This window comes from Kwoniella shandongensis, chromosome 12, assembly GCF_008629635.2.
Source record: "Kwoniella shandongensis chromosome 12, complete sequence".
NCBI lineage: Eukaryota > Fungi > Basidiomycota > Tremellomycetes > Tremellales > Cryptococcaceae > Kwoniella > Kwoniella shandongensis.
This window is the reverse complement of record NC_089298.1, coordinates 262,251-284,958: the sequence shown is the minus strand read 5'-3', so window position 1 is coordinate 284,958 and position 22,708 is coordinate 262,251. Positions and strand designations below refer to the sequence as shown.

At 51.2% G+C, this 22,708-nt stretch overlaps 6 protein-coding genes across 6 annotated transcripts; 3 read left to right on the top strand and 3 right to left on the bottom strand.

The window, feature by feature from the left end:
- Positions 1-326: 326 nt before the first annotated feature.
- On the top strand, positions 327-4,495 carry CI109_106399 (uncharacterized protein; the record flags this gene model as incomplete). Its single annotated transcript, XM_032007015.1, has 12 exons — positions 327-603; positions 957-1,016; positions 1,157-1,421; positions 1,553-1,985; positions 2,042-2,137; positions 2,201-2,308; positions 2,362-2,601; positions 2,663-2,983; positions 3,039-3,772; positions 3,841-3,968; positions 4,029-4,189; positions 4,256-4,495. The coding sequence occupies 12 exons, from the start codon at positions 327-329 to the stop codon at positions 4,493-4,495; spliced, it is 3,063 nt and encodes a 1,020-aa protein (XP_031858657.1).
- Positions 4,496-4,637: 142 nt separating this feature from the next.
- On the bottom strand, positions 4,638-6,154 carry CI109_106398 (uncharacterized protein; the record flags this gene model as incomplete). The annotated part of the gene is made up of 5 exons (XM_032007016.2): positions 4,638-4,817; positions 4,896-4,996; positions 5,092-5,415; positions 5,532-5,625; positions 5,687-6,154. The coding sequence occupies 5 exons, from the start codon at positions 6,152-6,154 to the stop codon at positions 4,638-4,640; spliced, it is 1,167 nt and encodes a 388-aa protein (XP_031858658.2).
- Positions 6,155-6,441: 287 nt separating this feature from the next.
- Positions 6,442-13,003, top strand: CI109_106397 (uncharacterized protein; the record flags this gene model as incomplete). Its single annotated transcript, XM_032007017.1, has 11 exons — positions 6,442-6,549; positions 6,619-6,757; positions 6,815-6,935; positions 6,989-7,079; positions 7,137-7,323; positions 7,373-11,469; positions 11,524-11,752; positions 11,813-11,946; positions 12,000-12,091; positions 12,149-12,922; positions 12,979-13,003. 11 exons carry the CDS (start codon positions 6,442-6,444, stop codon positions 13,001-13,003), a joined length of 5,997 nt encoding a protein of 1,998 aa, XP_031858659.1.
- Positions 13,004-13,223: 220 nt separating this feature from the next.
- Positions 13,224-16,583, bottom strand: CI109_106396 (uncharacterized protein; the record flags this gene model as incomplete). Its single annotated transcript, XM_032007018.1, has 15 exons — positions 13,224-13,252; positions 13,313-13,387; positions 13,486-13,740; positions 13,804-14,132; positions 14,195-14,307; positions 14,358-14,461; positions 14,524-14,839; positions 14,901-15,026; positions 15,087-15,341; positions 15,404-15,513; positions 15,582-15,648; positions 15,730-15,910; positions 16,017-16,036; positions 16,096-16,139; positions 16,277-16,583. The coding sequence occupies 15 exons, from the start codon at positions 16,581-16,583 to the stop codon at positions 13,224-13,226; spliced, it is 2,331 nt and encodes a 776-aa protein (XP_031858660.1).
- Positions 16,584-17,073: 490 nt separating this feature from the next.
- Positions 17,074-19,933, bottom strand: CI109_106395 (uncharacterized protein; the record flags this gene model as incomplete). Its single annotated transcript, XM_032007019.1, has 11 exons — positions 17,074-17,385; positions 17,440-17,936; positions 17,994-18,123; positions 18,175-18,266; positions 18,318-18,752; positions 18,809-18,927; positions 18,984-19,115; positions 19,185-19,285; positions 19,357-19,453; positions 19,550-19,691; positions 19,771-19,933. 11 exons carry the CDS (start codon positions 19,931-19,933, stop codon positions 17,074-17,076), a joined length of 2,220 nt encoding a protein of 739 aa, XP_031858661.1.
- Positions 19,934-20,403: 470 nt separating this feature from the next.
- On the top strand, positions 20,404-22,268 carry CI109_106394 (uncharacterized protein; the record flags this gene model as incomplete). Its single annotated transcript, XM_032007020.1, has 4 exons — positions 20,404-21,362; positions 21,426-21,643; positions 21,706-22,085; positions 22,191-22,268. The coding sequence occupies 4 exons, from the start codon at positions 20,404-20,406 to the stop codon at positions 22,266-22,268; spliced, it is 1,635 nt and encodes a 544-aa protein (XP_031858662.1).
- Positions 22,269-22,708: the final 440 nt, after the last annotated feature.

Here is a 22,708-nt window from a genome sequence, read left to right as displayed (position 1 = left end):
GGGAGACGAATCAGGGGATTGGAGACGGGACGAAGTGATTTCATCTATAGATTAGGATATGCATAGGTTTATATTAGTGAGAATGCAAGAGCGCGTCCGCTGCAAGTAACGTTGCATTGGCAGCAGTGGACAAGCGTAGGATCCGGCCTGAAAGGGAATCGCTGCCACGTGGTGGAATCGGTAACTCGTGTCTCTTTCAGCGAGTTGACGTCTCGAACACATACCAATTGATTACACTTCTATTTGAACCTCATCACGTCTTATCCCTCTCACTACGACACAGGGGAAACACTCATGCTCCCTACTTCGGTCTCGACTTCGAAATCATGATTCTCACTTCCACTTCCCGGTTCTCATTCTCGATATTCCTCCCTCTCTTCCTCCTTGCTTTCTTTACCACATTGACTTCTGCGCTGTATGCCGAACATGCCGGTATAGTAGATTGGCACAAACCCCTTATTGGCGAATGGGTCTTGGAACCTACTCCACCATTGTTCCTCAACCGGACTACGACAAGTACTTTAGTAGCTGGTGGAGAAAGAGTGGTGGGCGTCACGAAGAGGAATTTGTTGGTGGTGCTGGATGGGGAGAGTGGTGATTTGGGTGAGTAAATAGTCTTGCGTCTACGTGTCAGGTCGGCTGGATACAAGGGAGGGAGTTAAGGACGTCTACGTGTCAGGTCGGCTGGATACAACCGAGGGAGTTGGGTAGCGTAATAGGGATGATCGTGTTGGATGAGGAGGCGGTGTGGAAGAGATAAGAGGGAGAATTAGCGTTAGGAGTAGAGGGAGCTGCGAAACGGAGGGCAGACAGGCGACTTACCTAGTGCTGTGGCGCTGAGGAGGGGGAACCTTTGGGACGAGGCATGATTTGCGACCCAACTCGTTTGTGACAGGGGACGAAACGAAAGGACTCATGGCGCAAGTGGATGATGCTAACGTCTGAATCCTTCATAGTCTGGAGACAAGCTCTGGAAGAGGATGACCCAGTAGTGTCATTCCATGTCCATGATGACTGTGAGTTATGATCCTCAGGACGTACTGGCCCATAGTCTCACTTCTGCTTCACCGTAACCTACCACGCTCTACCTTCCCGTTACCTCGTACTCCACTATTTTGCTCACTTTACCCACACGAGCTAATCATCCGCTCTGTAGCCATCCTCCTCCTTTCCGGTTCCGGCGCCTCGACAGCTCGTTACTTCTCTCTAGCGACCGGTCATCTCCAATGGGAACGTATCCTCGTCCCAGCTCAAGGTCGACTGACCACTCCTGCATGGCTCGGCACGGATGTCGCCTTTGTCAATCCGCAAGAAGCCGAAGGGGATGGGAGCGTGGTGGTCCTTAGTGAGGGCAGGAGGGTGAGCAGGTTGAGATTGGGTGACGGAGGTTTGTTGTGGAGTATGGAGAGTCCCGGTGCAGGGTGAGTGTTTCGTCACTAATATCAGCTGTATCAGCCACACCGCGGCATGCCCTGGTATCGATGAGATCTAGACTGCCATCTAGATCACCTTCTATAGACGCACATGAGCTAACGCACTTATGTCCCACCAGCTCTACCATCCTCTTCAAACAGCTTATCGTGTCCGGCTCCTCGGTCCATGTCCTCGCCCTCCATTCCTCCTTCGCGTCCCAAACCCTCCTTACGTCCACCCTCGACTTGGCAACTTCCATTCCCAAAGCGGATTTCGGACAAGTCCCCTCCATCGTCCACGTTCCCGAACAAGCCGTCATCGCGACTTCGTCGAAAGATGGCGCGGCTACCGTCGTTTGGACAGAGCATGGTAGGATTAGGACTGTGACTGTGAAAGAAGACGGAACGATAGGAGGTACGAAAGATCTCTTGCCAGGGAAAGGAAGGAAATACGACAGTTTGATTGATATCGGACTGCGAGGCAAGGGAATTGTATTGGGAAAGAGACAGGATGGCGGTGCCGAAGTGATTGATGTGTCTCAAGCAAGAAAGGTGGAAGAGTTTGAGCTGTCGGTGGGTGTTCACATATCACAAGCACGGAGAACGGCTTATTGACTATTGACGTTCAGGCCGATTCCCCTGAGAGGTCGCCCTCGACTTACTCAGCGGCGCAGACCAAGACTGGCGTCGTGATCAACAGAGTATACTGGTCATTCAACATGAACGTGAGTTAGCTTCCTCCATCTTATGGCTCCGTGGAAAGCTGCAAGCTGATGATTTTGGAACAGGTCGGCGTTGCACAGACCATTCATATCTCTGATCTCACCTCGACAGACGTGATCACTTCCGGCTTCACATTCAACTTTGACACCACCTCACATGGGGTACTACTCCACGTAAGTCTGAATGAGACCAGTAGTCATGTTGTCCTGACTTTCGCCCTTGACAGGCTGCCGTCTCACCGTCTCTCGACGCTAAGCAACTACCTACTTTGATCTTGTCCACGTCTAGCGGTGCTATACAGCGAATGGCGCTCGATGCCCCGGGATGGATACGGGAGGAAAGTCTCGCCGATGTCAAAGCCGTGCGATTCGTAGATCTCGGCGAGCCTGAGGTCGAAGAAGTCCGAGGTGTGATGGCGGAAGAAAGCTTCGTCGGCCGCACCATCCGACAGCTTGCCGAGTTTGTTGTGAGTATAGGTGAACGGTGACCGATAATTGAGTCCAGCAGCTAACGGTATGACCCGATAGGATCTTCCCGCATACTTGGTACGATTCGTCAAGCGATTCACTGCCGCTTCCTACACTTCAGCGATCCAGACTGCGCCGCTGAACACCACTCACCTTCATCGAGACCAATTTGGTTTCCAGAAGCTTCTCGTTGTCGCAACTGGCAAAGGCAAAGTCTTCGCACTGGACTCTGCAAATGGCGGCATTGTGTGGAGCAAGAACCTGGGACTCACCACTGAAAAGGGATCAGAGGTAGATATCAACAAGATGTGGCTCGTGCGGGATGGTGAAGGTGGTCGGGCACCTCTATTGGCTATATTGGCTGTGAAGAGAGTTGGAGAGGTCCGTACACGCTCTTCTAAAATTCGATTAGCAAAGCTGACTGGGCGTACTCTAGACCGTCTCGACTGTCGCTTACCACCTCAACGCATACACTGGCGCAGTGAATGGCGAAGTCGACGGTATTACCGGCCTTCCAATTGGCAAAGTTCTTTTCCCAGGAGAACCTCAGACAGCTTTCCTCACCCAATTCGAGAATTGCGGTTCAGGGGCGAAGGTCCTTGCTGTAATCGATGCCGAAACCAAACTTCACATCTTCCCATTCTGCAAGAAGATCCTCACCAAAGTCTCTGAGATCTCGGATAAGATGTTCTTCTATACGGAATCTCGGTCGATCGACGGTTCATCCATCCGGGGTTATGTCCCTGGCGCATCGAGCTCCGATTCTTCTTTCACAAGCAGTTTAATATGGTCTCATCCCTTCCGAGAGCGGGAGATTGTACTTCAGAACGAGCCGGTCATCTTTGAAGCTATTGCAAGCTTTGGTCGAGTTCTGGGTGACAAATCGACTCTATACAAGTACCTCAACCCCCACTTACTCGTCATCAGCACGTTCACCCCTCCAGAGAAAGGTGTTGCCTCTCAAGCTGCCATTGGCACCGGGAGAGTTTACGTGATTGATTCCACGACCGGTGAAGAGATCTACAGTACCGAGATCGATGGTGTGGTGGAAAGAGGAGGAGTGCAAGCGCAGATGGTTGAGAACTGGTTGGTGTATAGTTGGTTGTCCGAGAAAGGATGGAGATTGGGTTCCGTCGAGCTGTACGAAGACACCGAGGGGAAGGGCGTAACGTGAGTTATCTCCACCCTTATCATGGTCGCGAATGATGAACAGTAGCTGACGGTGCGAGCGCCAACAGTCCCGCGGTATCAAGCTTTGATGGTCAGAAAGTCAAGGCGATTGAGCAGACTTTCATCTTCCCTACAGAGGTACAAGCGCTAGGCTTCACCACCTCCAAAGCAGGTATCGCAACCAAGGAACTCGTCTGTGAGTGATGCATCGTCGAAAATGACAATGACCATTTAACTGATCTTTTTCCCTTGGTAGTTGTGAATGGTCGAAACCAAGTTGCTTCCGTTCCACGAAGACTGTTGGATCCCAGACGACCGATGGGGAAGCCAAGTAGCATGGACAAGGAGGAGATGTTGATCCCTTATGATGTCCTCTTACCTGTCGACCAGAGAAAGGTCATTTCTCACAAGTACGACGTGAGTGTCCACACCTGTGATGCTTGTCTCTGCAAACCAGGCTAACGAAGGTTTACATGGCAACAGGTACAAGGTGCAAAGCACCTAATCTCGTCACCTGCTCTCGTCGAATCCACCTCCCTCCTCCTCGCATACGGACTCGACCTGTTCTTCACTCGAGGTCTAACACCCTCTGGAACATTCGATATCTTGACAGACAACTTTAACAAGGTACAATTGTTATTAACGCTCGGAGCGCTGAGTGCGGGGATCTTTGTAGCGGGTCCAGCGGTGAAGAGTAAAAAGTTGAGAATGAAGTGGTATTAGATGCATTGATCTATCTTGTTTGTTTGATTGTTTGTTTCAAGCGAACGCTCATAGCATGCGGGCAGACTTCACTCCGCTTAGCAGGAGAAAGCTACACAGATTGTCTCATTATACTTGATATTACATCTCTGCCTCAACCGACTTATTGCGGCGCCGACTCTGCATTTTTCACTAACATCCTCGCTGTGTCCAACACATTCTGCAATATCTCGTCGAATCGATCTGACCCCGCCATGCCTTCTTGTAATAACGTAGGAACGTCGAGGATTTCGATCTCCAACTCAAACGAAGAAGTGGGTTTGGAAGTGGGGTTGGAGGTTTCCTAAGAGAACGAGGATGTTTGTAAGTCGATTATCAGAGACACTAGAGGCAAGACGAAGCTGTTGTGAGCAGCACTTACGCCGGATTTGACATGGGTTAGATCGACTTGACACACTTGATGTCGATAACATGCTCTATCTTTATCGCGAGTCATCGTAGGCGGTGAAGTTGGCATATCACCTAATGATGTCGATCACACTAACGTCAGTTCTTATTAAACGTGGATTATAGCAGATCTAAGCTACGACATGGAAGGAATTTCGTCCGCCACTCACATGGTTCTTCCACATTCACACTGATCCGCCAATCGAACGGCCAACCTGGACAATAAACATTCAAATCCGCTACTCTCCTCTTCTTCACGACTTGCACCACTTCCCCCGTATCTCTATCCCTTGATACTCTTACTTTCCCTTGTCTTCCCCCACCACCGTGGAACGAGTCGGTGAGTTTAGATCGAGAGAAATGGACTCGTCCAGCATGAGGTGGGAGAGATATGGATGTTTGAGCCGCAGAGTTGAGAAGGTTGTTGAAGGCTCGATATTGGTGAGGATGCATTGTGGAATGGAAGGGACCAAGTGGGTAGTCAGGGGGCATTACTGCGAGTGATAGTGAGATAAGTTGGGCGAGCAAAACAGTAGGGAGGGAAAGCAAGGAAGGAGAAAAGGCGTAGTGGGACAGCTCGCTGAACGAAGAAATGACATGCTGCACTCACTCATCTCGCTCTGCGTCGGCATTCGGATGCGTCTCGGTGGTTGTGACGCGGTAGGATCAGGCGCCGACATCAAAGTTCCAAGTTTGATTTCAATCTAACATCTGTGAGTCAGCTTCATCCCTCACAGAACAAGGGACGTTCAGCTGAACACTCACCTCCACATCGTTGAGACCACTCGCGCTGGCCATGATAAAGTCACCTACTACCGCTGTGAATGGGTTCCGTGGTAAGATGTTGAATATTGATCCTGTCAGCGGTAGAGCTTGTGCTCCACCAGAATGGTACGAAGATCCTCCCCCTCCTCCTTCATGTCCATTATCTTGCGAATACGACTCTTCCTCATCTTGTCTCGCTCTTTTCCTACTAGGTCCAGCTTCCCCTTGGTCCTCATGCTCAAAGACCTCTCCTCTTGGACGAGGTACATAGCTCCCATTTCCATTGCCATTCCCGTACGAGGTAGATTGTTCTTCTCCAGAATCGGAAGACATGTTCTTCGTCCAGTGATATGAGACTGTTGGATCAAGGTCGGGTGAGGCGTATCGCGGTGTCGGACTTTGGCCACGTTGGGAATGATTGGGACGAGGAGGGAGTGATCGATCGTGATATGGTATGTAAGGGGGCATCACCCGCACCGGAACAAATTTGGCTGACTTGCTGTAAATACATGTAAGGACCAAACGGTTGAGAAAGGTCGAACAGATGTCAAAGAAGGAAAGGCAGTCTACAGCTACTATTGATCCGAATTGGTTACGTAATTAATACATTCGCGTTGACTTCGATAATGTGTCCGGGTTCCTTCTTGACATTTGACCAAAATCAACTTCGATGAGCTAAAGTTCTAGTCTTTCCTCACCTCTATCAAACAACGACTGTGCATCTAGCTCGCTAATTTCGCGGGCCCAGTAGTAACATGCTCGGAAACAATCCTTTCGGTGCTTTGGCGATGGACCAAAGTAATTCGAGCGCTGGTGCGGGACCTAGTACCCAAGTGATTGAGGGCGAAGAATCGGATATCGACGTGAGTGTCTCGTTTCTGCACTTGTGTTGTCAGAAGAGGGTTGCTAATTCTTGTGACTTGATGGGTCAGTGGCTCAGGCTCGTCAAGACGAACCATGATGTCGACGTACGGGTCGCGGACAAGGTCGAGCTGGAAGGTCTACCGAACGAGTGCAATCTGCTGGTCGTTTCGAACAGATGGGGGTTGTTGATCGTTGGGAGCAACACCGGTCAGCTCACAACCTGTCCAAAAGGAAGTCATGAGAGAGCTGACACCCGCTTCACAGATGTACGGATACACAGACTAGGAGACTTTCACAATCTGCTGGAGGGAGCTGCTAAAGACGCCTCTCCTGCTTCTACACCCACCCAAACCATACCGCTGCCCGCAAGACCAGTGTGGATCAGGTGAGCAAGCCAAGAAGGAGCATTGCATGCCGATATATGCTGACACACCATAGACTGGCAATGAACGAGGAGCGGCTCGTCGTTGCCATGGGTAATGGAGCTGGAGTGCATGTCTTCAGGACACAAGACGTCCTGGGTGGCAACGTGAGTCTCCCTAGCCAGACATAGATACAGAGGATGTCCGAGCTGATTGACTTCCAGACCTCGCCCTACCACACTTTCGCCTCCAACATCCCCTCTCATCTGCTTGACGTCTTACCGAACCCTGCACCTTCTTCGAGCGATCAACTGGCTCGATTTGTCACGCTGCTGGCGAACGAAGGATTAGTGATTGCAGACATCGAGGAATGCAAGCTGTCTGCGCCCCTGTCAGGGCCGTTCACATGTGGTAAGTAGTGAACTCTATTCGCGTGGACATTGTTGACTTCTACATGTAGCGAGCTGGTCAGCGAAGGGGAAGCAGATTGTCGTTGGAACACCATCAGGCAAGCTAGTCCAATACACACCAGAAGGTGTGGCCAAATCCGAAATCCCTTCACCGCCGGAGCTCGACTCGTACTACCCCACTTTCGTCCAATGGCTCGAGAACGACCTTTTCTTCGTTTCGTACGCCCAGAGTGGTGGCCAACCTGACGATCCGATAGAGACATACATCATACATCGACAGAAGACTGCCTTCACTTACACCAAATTCTACGATCCGCTCAACACCATGGGTCTGCCAAATCGGTCAGGGGCATACCGACAATTTGCTGGACTCAAGGCGTGGGGCGAGAAAACAAAGCATCTCGCTTTCATCGTGTCAGGCATGGCCTCGGAAATCGGTGTTCTACACGGAAACACGGCTCCCGAAAAGGAACCGCCAAGGTGGGAAGTGTTGATACCAGAGGAGACAGCCAGAGGAATTCTGCCTGCTGCGAAAGCTGGAGTTCGAGATGACGCTTCAACCATCGGTCTTGCTCTTGACTTGACAAGTACAAAGGTCATACGACAGGGCATTGTTGGAGGGGTCGAACAGCCAGATCTTCCTCCCGCACCAAGACTATTGGCCTACTCGCAGGACGGAGTCATCATCTCTTTCGATGTTCAGTACTCCGAAGCAGGGCTCTATCCTGGTATGGTAGCTCCACAAGATATAGCTGGTGCGACAACGGGGACTGCCGAGGAAGCGATGGACGTAGGGACTGGAGCGAATACCCCTGTTGCAGCTGCAGCTCCAACTCCATCTGCCTTTGGGACAACTGCGCCCACTGCTTTCGGATCCTCTTCATTCGGCTCGACGGCGTTCGGACAAACACCGGCCAAACCAGCGGGGGCTTTCGGTGCGTCCGCTTTCGGATCAAGTAGTACATCTGCTTTCGGATCACCCTCGAAACCGGTCGGCTTTGGTGCCACCGCCTTCGGACAACCAACTACTCCTGCCGGTGTCACTTCAACGAGCGATAAGCTCACATCGGCATTCGGAGGTAGCAATAAGACATCGGCTTTCGCTGGATTTGGGCAGTCAAGCTCGCCCGCAGGTTTCGGTCAGTCTGCATTCGGTCAACCTGCCAAGCCTGCCGCTTTCGGATCGAATTCCACTTCTGGCTCCGCATTTGGCTCGTCTACTACTCCTAGCGCTGCAAAGCCCTCTGCATTCGGCCAATCTGCTAAGCCTGCACCATCAACTCCATCTGCTTTCGGACAACCAGCGAAACCCGCCTCAACGACCCCATCAGCATTCGGATCCACGTCATCGCCATCAGCATTTGGCTCCACTTCCACCTCTTCAGCTTTCGGATCAACTTCGACATCGGGTACAAGCCTTGGCTTTGGGGCTTTCGGAGCCAACAAAGCCACTCCCGGTAACACAGCGTTCGGGTTTGGTACATCAGCCTTCGGCCAAACAAGTAAGCCGGAGGAGAAGAAGGTTGGAGCAGCTGGTTCTGCTTTTGGTAGTAGTGGATCAGCGTTTGGAAGCGGCAGTGCATTTGGTTCAGGCAGCTCTTTCGGCGCAAGCGCTTTCGGTCAAAAGCCTTCGCCCACCCCTTCAACCGAGCCACCAAAACAGACATTCACTGGATTCGGACCAAAGCCAGCTGCGAATCAGCAATCCGCCTTCACCGGTTTCGGACAATCCAGTGCTGCCTCTCCTTCTCCTGTCGCCACATCAGCGAAGGACGACTTCGGGCTAGGCGGATTCGCTTCAGCACTGGATACATCCACAAAGCCTGCGGGCGTTCCCGGTCTGGAAGAATCACCTCCCACGTCGCCAGTCATTGGCGTTTCATCAAAGCCCGCTGGTCTGGAGAGTGACACGCCACCCAACTCGCCTCCGCCTCCTGCGCCTGTCATACCAAAACCAGCAGCTACGTCGGTCACATCATCGTTCATCAAGCCCGCCACAGCATTCGGTGGTGCAGCCACTCGCGGTACTTTTGGTCAACCGTCATCCACTAAGCCTAGTGCCCCCGCTTTTGGTTCTGGGTCAACACCAGCCGCTCTTTCGGGGACAACAGCCCCTGCGACCTCTTCACCGTCAGCATTCGGTAGCACAACCTTCGGAAAGCCTTCAGCGATTGGCGCTACTCCGGCATTTGGAAGTTCGACATTCGGTCAACCGACCAAACCTGCAGCTTTCGGAACGACACCGACCCCTGTGGCGGCTGCCAAACCGTTTGGTACGATCACGGGCGGCTTTGGCGCTTTCGGAGCTAAGGCTGAGGGGGAGAAGAAACCAGCAGGATTTGGAACATTCGCTTCTGCCTCTGCTGGTACATCCGTCTTTGGTAGCACTGAAGTAGACAAGGATGAGTTGCCGAGCAAGACGACAAGCGTCTTCGGGAAACCTACTTCTGCGTTTGATTTCGACAAGTTGCCTGAAACAAAGGTGAAAGTTAGTCCTACACCGATCCCCGCCGCCTTGATTGCGTCACCACCTAACGAGAAGGTTGACCTAAAGGAATCGGATGTTACCGACCCTTCCGAGTCTAAGGCGCCCGAAAGTACCACGCCGCTGCAGACGCCTGCAAAAGCATTGCAACCGAGCGACTCGACGACTCCTGCCCAGACTGCCACCAAACCCACCAGCTCGACAACACCTGACGCTACTCCTGAGAAAAAGACCGAAAGCGCAATCCCAGTCAACGAAGATAAGCTCCCATCGGACGAACAGAAAGATCAAGTCGACCGAACAAACGTAGAGGAAGTCGCTACCGAGGTGGAGAAAGCAGCGGGCTCGGGCGAGGAGACTGTCCAGGATGTCCCAGAGGATGAGGGAGATGAAGAACAGTATGACGAGGAGTACGTGGATGAGGACGGCGACGAGGGTCTTGAGGAGGAAGAGGACGAGGACGAATATGACGAGGACGAGTATGACGACGAGGAATACGATGACGTTGAAGATCAGGAGGAACACGACGAGGAATATGACGGGGATGCAGCGGCCGAGCCCGACGGACATCGACGACGATCGATCTCGATTCCGCCAGACATGTCTCCGATCAAAGAGGAACCACCGGAAGACGAGGTGCACGATGAGGAAGCAGACCAGGAGGAAGATGACGGCGAAGACGCGAAGGCTGAAGACTCGCCAGAAACGGATGACCTCACCAAGTCGAAGAATAAATCACCCCCTGTGTGGTTCACCAAGCCGGCTCCGGTTGACTCCGCATCTGATCCCGAACCTCCTTCTCCCACTCCTGCTCCTGCTGCTTCTGGATCGTCTCTCTTCTCTAGACTTGGCCCTGCATCTCCTTCGGCAGACTCGCCAAAGTCGGAAGATTCGACCACGTCCGAAGAAACTGCATCGAAATTGCCGGGTGCTTTCTCGTTCAAGCACGCAGCCAAAACAAGCTCACCCCTTACTGGTCCCCCTCAGACTTTGGAAAGTTCCACCACACCAAACCAAACACCAGCCAAGCCGGCTGCTCAAGCAGGAACATTCAGCTTCTTCGGTGCTCCCAAACCAGTGGAACCCATCAAGGCTGTCACAGAGGCTCCCAAACCTGCCGGAGCGTTCAACTTTTTTGGAAGTAAACCCGTTGAACCGGTCAAGCCCGCCGCGTCCACCACGCCTACCGGTGGATTCAGCCTTTTTGGATCGACACCTGTGGCTGCCAAGCCGGAAGCATCGCCGTCCATCTTCGCGCCAGCCAAGACCACACCTCCGGTTTCTGCAGAGGCGCCGAAAACCTCCTTTGGCCTTGGACTAGGCAGACCTGGTGCGGCTCCAGCTGTCTCGTCACCTGCTGCTACAGTCGATAGTCAATCAAAATCTCCCTTCTCCCTTGCCGGATTCAAGGACGCCGCTTTGCCGGCCTCCACGCCGTCCCCAGAAGTCCAAGGGTACGATGTTCCTGCACCGAGTGTTGCAGCTGCGCCGGCACCCAAGGCCGAGGTGGCCAAACCTGCGCCAGCACCGCCACCCACGAAGTTCACAGTACCACAACGGCAAGCTGTGCCGGCCCCACCTCAACGAGCTAGCGACGGACAGAGGTCCATGGGAGCGGTAGCTGAGCGGATCATCTTGACACTGCAAGATGACATTAAGCGGGTAAGTCCGAATATCATACGAATGCAACAGACCGCTGACATGTGTGCAACATAGCTCAAAGATGTACTTGCCGCTAATAGTCAATATCACAAAGCTCTCACCGTCTCCAATTTGCCACAGGTCAACTCGACCAATCTCTCGCGGCATGATGCACTGCCATTCTCGTCCATTAAGGATCTGACTTCGATCGTTGAAGAATTGAGTAACGAGCTAGCGGAGCTGAGAACTAGAGATGGGGGATCTGAACTGAGACTTGCCGAACTGCAGTCGAGAATGCTGAAGAGTGAGTGCATAGCTTAGGTCGAGGACGGACGTTGGTTGCTAATCTCATGACTGTGATCAGCGGACATGAAGATTGGCCAAGCAGACAAATATGTCAAAGCAAGACAGGATCCAACGTTCGCAAAGGTCATGCAAGTTCGAGACCTGAGCCCGGAACAAGCTGCAAGTCAAGTCAAGATCCGTAAAGCAGTTCAGGTACGCTTGACCCATGTGAAAATTAGGCAGAAGCTTACGAGGTGTATTTGTAGGTCGCCGAATCAAGAGTGGAAGAACTCGATGCTTCTATCGCTGGACTAAAGCGACGTGCTGAACGACGTGAACAGGGACGAGATGGATCAGGGTCAGTTGATGATTTTCTTTTTTGGGATGGAAAAACGACTGTTAACCCTTGTTACAGTCAACCGGCTCTTGAACGAGTCCAGCGGTCCGTACGAAACATCGACGCTGCCATTCGAGATCGACAACAGACGATCGACGAGTTGACAAGACGTATCGGTTCTATCAGAGTATTGGGCAGCCCAAGCCGCACAAGTCGTGCTGGTTCACCTGCTATCTCCTCGGCTACGCCTCGAAACAAGGTGGCGGCGGCATCAACGCGAACTACTATCAGCTTCGAGCCATCGAAGGAGGTTCAGGCGGAAGTTGAGGCTGCCCTTGATGGACGGTCAAGAGTCAAGAGGTCATTTGAAGGTATCAAGGTGGCGAGACTCACGAAACCGACGTCGAACAAGAGCGGAAAGGGCAGTGGATCTTTATCGCACACCTCCTTGAGCAAGGGCCCAATATTGATAGATGCTCTACCTCTACCTGGCCAATTACCTCCCCCTCCTCAAGATACGTCGTCCAAATCCAAATCTACCCTTGCGACTTCGACAACATCGACAGCAGCTCCGCCAACGTCTACGCCAGCAAGCGCGCCGTCTTTCGGGACGATCAAATTTTCGCTCGATGCGGGTGATATCTCCTCGTTGGCAGGTTCGCGAAGTGGAGGTAGTGGTCTGAGAGGTGGAGGTGGAAGTCATAGGACTCATGAACCGGCTGCGAAGTTTGTGCCTAACGCCAATGCGAGTCCGAGTACTAGTACAGCTACAGCTGGAGGGGGACTGTTCGCTTTGCCCTCGACATCGAAAGACAAAGATGGGAAAGGCAGTGCTCCGTCTGGATTCTTCAGGTAAGCGGTCATCATTTTTTTATTGTGAAAATACTGATAGAACGATGTGTGGACAGCTTTAGTGGATACGGGAGCAAGTGAGCGCGTGAAGCAGGGAATGTAGATGGGAAGGGTGTGCATGTGAGGGAGGGGTCGTCACTGTCCTATGTTGGACAACAAGCGTTACATACAATCTGCATTGCGTATCAATACTACAATATAAATGTGTTACGTGTGCACTACGAGTACGATACTTTCACGTTCTGCCCCTCTTGCCCAAAATGGGTGATATTCCACCCATCGCGTTTGAGACTGCCCCAGATCAGTACTCTGCAATACTGAGTGTTTTGCCTAGAGCCATATACCATATCAGCGATTCGACACTGTAGTCACCTAACATTGTTAACTCACCGATCGTTGGTCTTCTCCTCCTCGCTTGAGCCATCTCACTCTGTACTCCAACATCGAAGAAACCGAAACCGCCGACTAGAGTTAAGAACAAACACAGTCATGATCAGCTCTTACTCCTTTTCTTTCGCCTGGTCGGGGACATTGTCGCCTGCCACACCCACGACTACACTCACGCATTTCATCCCCTTCTTCCTTTTCTTCTTCTTCCTCTCTCTCTTCCATACTAATCGCTTTACCTGTCCTCGCATCTCTCATAATACCCGTATGATCCATGAACGCCTCGGGTCGCTCGTTCGCCTCTTTCCATAGATGGATCAACATCTTTTGGACTTCCAATAAATACGCTTGAAGGGTTTTGAGTAATCGACGTGTTTGTAGATGTTTCGATGACATGCACACTGAGATTCCTTCGTCTTTGATGATGTATCCTAGGAGCGAAAAAAACAGCGGTCAGCAGCGATCGGGATAGTTTCTGTCGTTCGCCAACTGACCTATACCATAACCTTCTGGTGTTACTGGACCGAAACCGAACAATCTCAAAGCCGGATTACCGCAATTCGAAGTGGAAAGCACACTCGTTCCCAACAAGTTATAACCCGGATCCGTAAACAGAGCAGGAACATGAGGTTTTGCCGCTTCTTCAGTTGGGACCGTCGAGCCTGGCACTTGACCATGGGTGGGTCCGTAGCCGTTGCCATTACCGTTACCGTTGGTGTCGGGGAGTCCGTTGGACCTTGACACTCGAGGAGACAGTGTTGGGTGAGCCGCTTCGTATGCCATCACATCCCTCTGGATCAAGGAATACATCGCGTAGAGATGTCTAACCATTGGACCGAGGTCAGCCAGAAGTTCTTGATTCAGCTCGAGAAGTAGAAAGCTCACCGGTCCTGGCCCAAACCCTGACTACATTCCTTCGTGAGTTGTGTGTGACGCTTACACGCCTTTCTCAAAGCCGCAACCTTTTCTTGCATCGAAGCGTGATCGGAGCAGAATGTCTTCGAACGTGTAAGCGGGCCTGTGCTAACTACATGAGTACAACACTCACCTTGACAAACGCCACACTCTCCGGCTGGACAGTTCGGATAGCCTCGGTCCTTCCGTGCAGGAAAGCCTTGGTCATCGCTGGCTCGTAAGTGCTCTCCACTCGGCCTGAGCAGATGACAATGCTCAGCTTTCTGTTTTGACTACGGATCGACAGAGATACGACTCACCATAAAGTCCATAATACGCCGCCTGGAAAGCCATTTGCACAAACGCGTCTGGACTGAACCCGTGTCGCTTGATGAAAGCTCCTCCATAACCCTTAAACTCCAAAGCCTGACTATCGTTCTGACAGATCAAATCACTGATCCTAGTCTCGGCATACCTAATACCGGCTCGGAGATCCGGTGTGAGACGCCATTCAAGCTTTTTGGGCGTCGTGTCGACATCCTCTTCTGGCTCAGACGAAGAAGGTGGGTTCTTAGCTTGTTTAGCGAAAGGCGATAGCTTAGCCTTGAACAGAGATGGAGTTGAGGGGTTGATAGTCTGATCGCATAGTATGTCAGTTTGGCGGAGCATGTCACAGCAACTGGAACATGGCACTCACCTTAGCGAACAGCAGGACGAGCTCGGTATACACATCCGCCGCATATCGCAAAACGGTATGACCATCCACACCGGTATGCTCAAAGTTGATACCAGCTTCGCCGTTCGAACAAACGATAATTTGCAGCTGTCCATCGAGTCCAATAAGCTTGGAGCACTTTTCGCCAGAGGTAACCATCTAGCTCACCTTATCATACCATCGGTTCGTACAAGTTCCAACCTGAACTCCGGCTTCGAGCTTGTACCCACCACAAAGGAAGTTACCACATAGCTCCGCCATATCCTCTGGTCCTGCATCATCCAGACAAACGACGAACAGCGAAGATTCGACAACGGCCAGACAAGATGCGTTGAGCTTGTTAGAGTTGATCAAGTTGGATCGAAGGGATGACCAGATTTTTCGAGATTCCGTCGTTAAGATTCCCATCGAGTTTTGGGCGACCTAGAACGAGCAACAAGTTGATCAGCTAACTCTCATTTCGGGTGGAGACTCCAAAGACTCACCTCGTGAGTAGGGATTTTGTCGGCGTCTTTGACTATCGCTTCGAGATTGTTCAAGATTTCCCGGTCGGTCAAGAGAGGTCTGTTCTTCGAGTCGAGACAGTCGAACCAATCTGACACAACATACGGATCAGTAACCTTCTGGCGTCAGAAACAAATGGGATATGAATATGATACTCACAGAACTGTCCTCGGCGTACAACCGCGATGTGCCTACTATCCGAGTGGACTTCCATCCTGCATCCTCGCTAAGACATATCATCAGCGAACCATCTGTCATGCAACGAGGTTGCAGCGAAGTCGTGTGACGAGGGGGTAGACCAACTCACATCTGTGGGTACTCTACATGTGCCAAACAATCTTTCATACTGACTCATATCGAGCGGAATACCTCTCACATCATCAGGTTTGAGCAGCCCATTTCGGAGATCATGGATGAATAGAAGGGAGGAGAGGATGAGTGAGGAAGCTCGAGATAGTTGTGGTTCGGTACGAGGGTTTACATCGGAGCTGCAGGAGAAGCAGGTCAGTCAGCGATAAGTACGTGGCAGCCGACGGGTCGGTGAGTAGTCACAGTGAAGTATTAGGCAGGACGGGAGTCGGACGGTGAACTCACGAAAGTACGAAGAAGGGGTTCTACAAGTCAGAATATCAGCTCTGGACTTTGCTGTCCGCGGATATTTATATACACTTACCAAGCTCAATACGACCGAGTCAGAATGTGACAAGTAGCTTTCGTCTGCGATTTGGGCACAACACAATCAGCTGAAGTACCGGCCAATAGCGAGATACAGTCCGCTATCTTCTTCGTCGTGTAGCACCGCTTATCCCGCATGGCTGTACCACCTGTGATCTCAAGAAGAATGAGTAACTCACACCAAAACTCTTCGATATAACTATCCCTCTCGCTCGCATATTCTTCCAATCTCTTTTGCCATTCATCCCCTTCCCCACTTTCCAAGAAATCCCTCACGACATCTTTCGTCCTCTGATGTTCTTTGGCATCTTGCAATCCTTCAAGAGCTCGAAGATATCGCTGGAGGGAATCTTTCAATGGCGGGATGGGAAGTTTGGGTAGTTGTTTTGTGGTAGATGAGGAGGTGGAGGGGGATTTGGATGGGTCGGATGTGGGGACCGACAGAGAGGTGGAGGAAGGGAGCGGTTCTTGTCCTCGAGTTGACATCTTGGTTAATGTCGTGGTTGCAAAGTGATTGAATGGGGGTGCGGTGGTTCCGGGTGAGGATGGGAAAGACTTGAGTATCAGTTATTTATACCTCGGTGATGATCTGCGGGATGAGGGATTGATGCATAGATTCGATAACATACAGAATTCCCCCCCACAGTCACGTTCACTCTCGGCAACTGTTTTGATCGCTTCAACCGGTTACTTCTCACCATCCACCGGTTAACAAACAAACCAAATCCGAGTAATTCCACTTTATCGAAGATGAGAGACAGCACAAGTTGCTTGCATAAGCTACAATAATGGTGGAAGTAAAGTATCATCTAAGAGCTAGAAAACATCCTCAGGGTACATAGCGACTGGCGCTGCTCTATTGTATTTCAAGGGAACTTTGTGCTATAACAATGAGACGTTCGGGGCACATCTAATCACCATGTCACTGCTGCTGCCACATAACACCTCTTTCAATTACTTCTTCTCCAACACTGGTCTATCCACTCGCCAGCTCGGCGATCAACTGACATGCCATCTCTAAGAAGTGGAAGGGTCCGGAGACACCTCCTATCGTCGTGCCAGATCCATTGGTTTCTCCCTTCGGTGCCCCGGGCTTCGAAGCTCCATTGGCAGCAGTCTGTGTCGCGGAACTGAGCGTTGACGGTGCTAGCGATGAGGCATCCCCGTCCGGTCGGGAGACGTCTGGAACGTCCATCTCGTTCTCAGTTACCATGTAGTACCCAAGATTTCGGAAGTCGACCAGGTAATGTTGATCGTCAACTCGATACAGTTGGAGATCCATTCGAACCTGCCGTGTATTTGTCAATGAAGCAGATCACTCGGCAGATTCACTCCCACTCACAATAACATCTCCATATCTCGCCCGTGTTTCCACATGATACAGGCTCTGCGCCGCTTTCTCTTGCGCTGCGGCATCCTTCTTCGGAGGTGGTTTCTTCCCCATTTGCGGTCTCTGGCCACCATGTTCGTCGGCCCACTGATCTAGAGCAGCTTCCACTTCCTCACTGTAACCACCGGGCGGTGCACCTCCGATCTCCGGCAGATTGATTCCTTCTTTTTGTCGCCATTGCATACCCAGCACGTTCAGCGTCTTGTAGATTTCTAGCATGACTTCCATAGGAGGAGATCGCGAACGAATACCGAAATGCCACTTCGGCTTCGACATGGACTTTTCGATTCGAGGTCGAGAACTATCACGTGATGAATTATCCAAAAGTGCACGAGCCGCTTGCTCAGCTATCGTTTGAGGCGTCGCCAGACCACCGATACTGCTCTCTCCAGATCGTATCGAAGCGCTGTCGGCGATCGAACCCATAATCGATGGCGACGTTGACGGAGCTTCGAAATTGAGTCAACACAAAGACAGTAAGACCCACCTCGCAAAACAAGACTCACGGGTCATCCATCCGGGCAAACTCGTGTCGAGCACATCGAAATGAGCATTCGGGATATCCTGGATCTCTAAATCGACATCCTCCAAATCAGTCTGCTCGTCCGCTTCGTTTTGCTGTGCTTGCGAAGGTTGCTGCAAATTTTGTCAGCAATGGCTGCCACCAGTCAGACACGGCATACTCACAGGAATATCGGCGTTCCATGCTGGGGGAGAGGAAGCCATGAATTCCTCCATCGCTGAGGTGTCCTCATCTTCGTCCTCAAAACCGTATGCCGCTGAGTCGGAGTCAGTAATTGTGCATAAAATTCTCCGTCCGGCATACTCACAATCCTTCAGAATACGCCTGTGATCTCTAACGAGCTGGTAGGCCACCTTAACCTGATTATCACCATCCCGTTGTAAGGCGTCCCAAACCATAGGTTCGGTGTACGAAGTGATCTTCTCCAACAGCTCTCCCACGATGTCGGGGTCAATTATCCCTAGATCATCGGTGTACAACATTCCCTTGTCTTGCGCAACCTTTTTGGGGTCTGCTTGACCTTCGTTGATGAGTAGTAGGGTGGTCATGTCGTCCATCGGTAAAGCGGGGTATCGCTCCATTTCCGGTAATGGTTGGAGGTATCGAGGGAGATTCTCCTGGAAAAATGGCATCTGGCGGATTTCGGCGATGGTGGCTCGTTTCAAGGGATCTACTTCGAGCATTCGTTTCAGGAGATGTCGAGCGGGTTCAGATACGTGACTAGGGATGTGGAAGACACCGTCTGCGGAAGGGGGATCAGTTGACAGTCGCACCGTCTTCGAGAGTCTTGCCACTTACTCTCGATTTTCTTGAACAGTGTTGGGATATGTTCGTCGTCGAAAGGTAGTTTCCCGCAAAGCAAGACATACATGATGACACCAGCACTCCAGACGTCAATTTCGGGACCCGAGTATAGTCTATGCATTTGAGAGTCAGCACAGACACCCAGGAAGATGATACTACGCCGACTCACTTTCCCGAGATGACCTCTGGGGCTGCATAGTTCGGACTTCCACAAGATGTCTTGAGGAAGTCACCATCTGTCATCAAATTTGATAAACCGAAGTCACCAATCTTGATATTCCGTCTTGAGTCGAGGAATAGGCTAAGAAGCAGAATGGCATCAGTTGAATTTTCCGTTTGAACTAAGCGACAGATTTCTAGCTGGACTTACTTCTCAGGTTTTAGATCTCGATGTACGATATGATGTCTATGACAGTACTCGATAGCGCTGATCATCTGCTGGAAGAACCGTCGAGCTTCTTCTTCGGTCATCTGAGCGAGAGTAATTAGCATGTCAGGTCATGACAATCCTAGCCACTAAGATATAGGGGGTATCTACTTACCCCATGTTTACCCTTCGACACAATGTAGTTGAACAGTTCTTCTCCTGCGTATTCCATAACCATAATTACATCTGTCGGTGTGGTGATGACTTCGTACCTGGAGTTTCGGAAGAGACACCGGATCAGTACATCTCTTCTGTTTGTGTGTGCGTGTGTGGATCGCGGACCGATGATGCTGCTTTGGTAAACTCACAATTTGATGATATGTGGGTGTCTTAGAACTTTGAGATATTGGATCTCACGCTTCACACGAGCGTTCATATCGGGCGTTGTGATCTTGGCCCGGTTGATAAGTTTCAACGCGACCTGATGCCCTGTTATGGCATGGGTGGCCACTGAGATCACAGAAAAATTAGCGGTAATTCGCATAGAGGAAGACGGTGCATTGTTCGGGTCGTTGCTAATCACACTCACGCTTGACTTTACCAAAACTGCCTGTCCCCAAAGTCCTCTCTATGATATATTGTCCCACTCTCGGCTTTTGTCTGGGAACATTGCTATGGCTCGTGTTCGGCATGGAATGTGGTACACCTCGCCTGCCCTGAGCCGGAGCTGGGGGAGCGGGGCGAGTGGCCATGGTGATGAGGTGGACGAGTGTCGGGGTGGGGGATAGTGAGGTGGATGTCTCGCAGGCACTTGTAAGAATATGCGTATGTTCTATCAGGATATGTGAGTAAGATGTGTAGGCAGTGCTGTATGTGACTTGTAGTAGTAAGAGGTGGTTGAGATGTAAGATGAATGATGATGAATCGTGGTTGAGATGTCATGGATTGTGGGATTATGGGATTGTGGTTGATACGCGTTTGAGCAATGGTAGTGCGGGGTTGATTACATGGGAATTTACCAGATCAGGCAATAAATGTACCCTTCAACCTACACCCCGGACCTACTCACACCATCCCCCCTCTCTGCCCCCGGAACTTAAGCATCACTAATCATTCTATACTACTTCGTTGTTGATCACCACCACCCCACACTCCTTCACCTGTTACATATCGTCACCTACCACCTACTACATCGAACGACACACCGCACACTCGCTGCAACATGGGTAACACGCCCTCCCACCAACATGGTGGGCATCATAGCCACGGTCATGCCTCGCCTGCACGACAACCATCCACCTCTGCCCCCGAGTCACACGAATCATCACCAACCACCGCTCATGCTCATCGACATCCCAATCTGAGACTACCGATGCCTCGACCTCATATATCACCTCAATCCTCCAATCCCACATCACCCTCTGGCAGCACGCATAACCGATCAGGTTCACCACGTCGACGTAAATCGCTCGAGTTGCCTGACTTGAACAAACTCTCTTTCACGCCCGCTGCTTTGACACCTGCCGCACCAGTCCCAACGACACATACGCATACATCACATCATCTCGCTCCCTCCACTCCTGCGGCAGGTCACGTCAAAGCTGGATCAGGAAGTGGAATCCCTTCACCAACATCCACCCCGACCGCTGGTGTACCTCCTAATGTGACACCTGGGAAGAAGTGGCATGGTGTGTTGGGAGGAAGGACAGGGTCACCTCTAGCGAATGTCAATCATCTTGGTGCGATGTCAAGACTCGATCAGTCTGTTCCTTCTAGTGGACCGGGAAATCGCTCTGCACCTGTTTCGATGCCCAACACGAACGTATCTGCAGCACAGACACAGACGAATAACCCTTATTTCCCTTCCACAGCAGAGCAGAATGCTATTACTCAAACACAGCAGTATCCAACGAGAGCGATACCCATACCCATACCTGGCAAAGATCTGAAGTATGGCTCAGAAGGGATGAAGAAGACCATAGTGGCCGGTGTGACTCCGCCTCCTACTGCTGTGCCAACACCACCGCCTGCCAACGACGGGGCAGCACAGCCACCCACGCAGGAGAGCTCGAACGACGGGATGGTCAATGTTCCTATCCAGTGGAACGGAGGTGGGAAGGTAGTCTATGTGACTGGTAATTTTGCAGACAACTGGAAAGGCAGAATCAAGCTCCACAGAAGGTGAGTAATCAGATCCAACCAGTGGTACTTGGCTTAATTACTCACTTGACTTGACATACGCAGCACGCATGACTTCAATACGATCCTCCGACTCCCACCTGGACAGTACCGACTGAAATTTATCGTTGATGACAGCTGGCGATGCTCAAAGCAGATCTCAACAGCTACCGACGACGATGGTACATTGGTCAACTGGATTGAGGTCGAGGCGCCAAAGACGGAAGAGGAGTTGAAGGCGGAGTGGGCTATGGATTCCAAGCCGGCAGTGAAGCAAGAGGAGAGTGAGTGTCGTTTTGTCCTGAGGCATGCAGGATGTCATCTAATCAAGTCGTTATCTGCACAGATGACGAATCTCAATGGACCAATACCATTCCTCCAGCTCTCACATTATACCAATATATCGAAGAGCTCCCCCACCATCTTAGTCCAGACGAATATACCTCCTTCCTCAAATCCGTTCCATACCTTCCTGCCGTACCACCTCCTCCAACGCTACCCCGAATTCTCGACAAAGTCATCGTCAACAACGACACCAAGCGATTATGGGATTCGCACGATCCAGCATCCGCTCAACAAGTCGGTTGGCAAGGTGCTCCTCCAGCTGGACTGGACGATAATTCGATCTTGGCGGTGCCGAACCATGTAGTGTTGAATCATTTGACGGCGAGCGCAATCAGGAACGGAACATTGGGTGTTGGAACAACGACGAGATACAGGAAGAAAGTGAGTATGAGCGATCCTATCTCGTCCCATTCGATCCTTGCGAAATTAGTGATACCAGCGTTATGGCGAGTATTGAATACTAACAAGTGCATTCGCCTCTCGCAGTACATCACAACAATGTTCTTCAAACCGACATTAGCAGATATGCCAGGAACAGAGCCAATAGCTCCGCCTGTGCAATAATGAACGATGTTCCATTGCCATCCGTTCGACGTGCTCGGTATCTCACGCAATGAGGCCCCTTTCGATGTTTACAGTTATTTGTAGCAATTCATTCATATTCATTTCACGCTTAGTTCATGATTTTCGCAGATAGAGAAAGTGAAGTACAGAGGTTGATAACGACGGAATCGTTTTGAGTATGATGCATATCGTGTACATGTACAAGCGAAGACGAACACCGCTGCTACTTGCGTGTGCGGTCAGCTAGTCCACTCTCAAATGTTACTTACCCGGCTAGGTGGGATAGTGTGACACAGATTATGGGTATGCTCACGATTCTGCATGTCGCACTGTCCAACGACTGAAGGGTATGATGATACATAAACGAAACACGTCTCGGTTACTGCTTCGAACACGAAGGTATGTGGAGCAAGGACAAAGGCAACGCCAATCGCTACGAT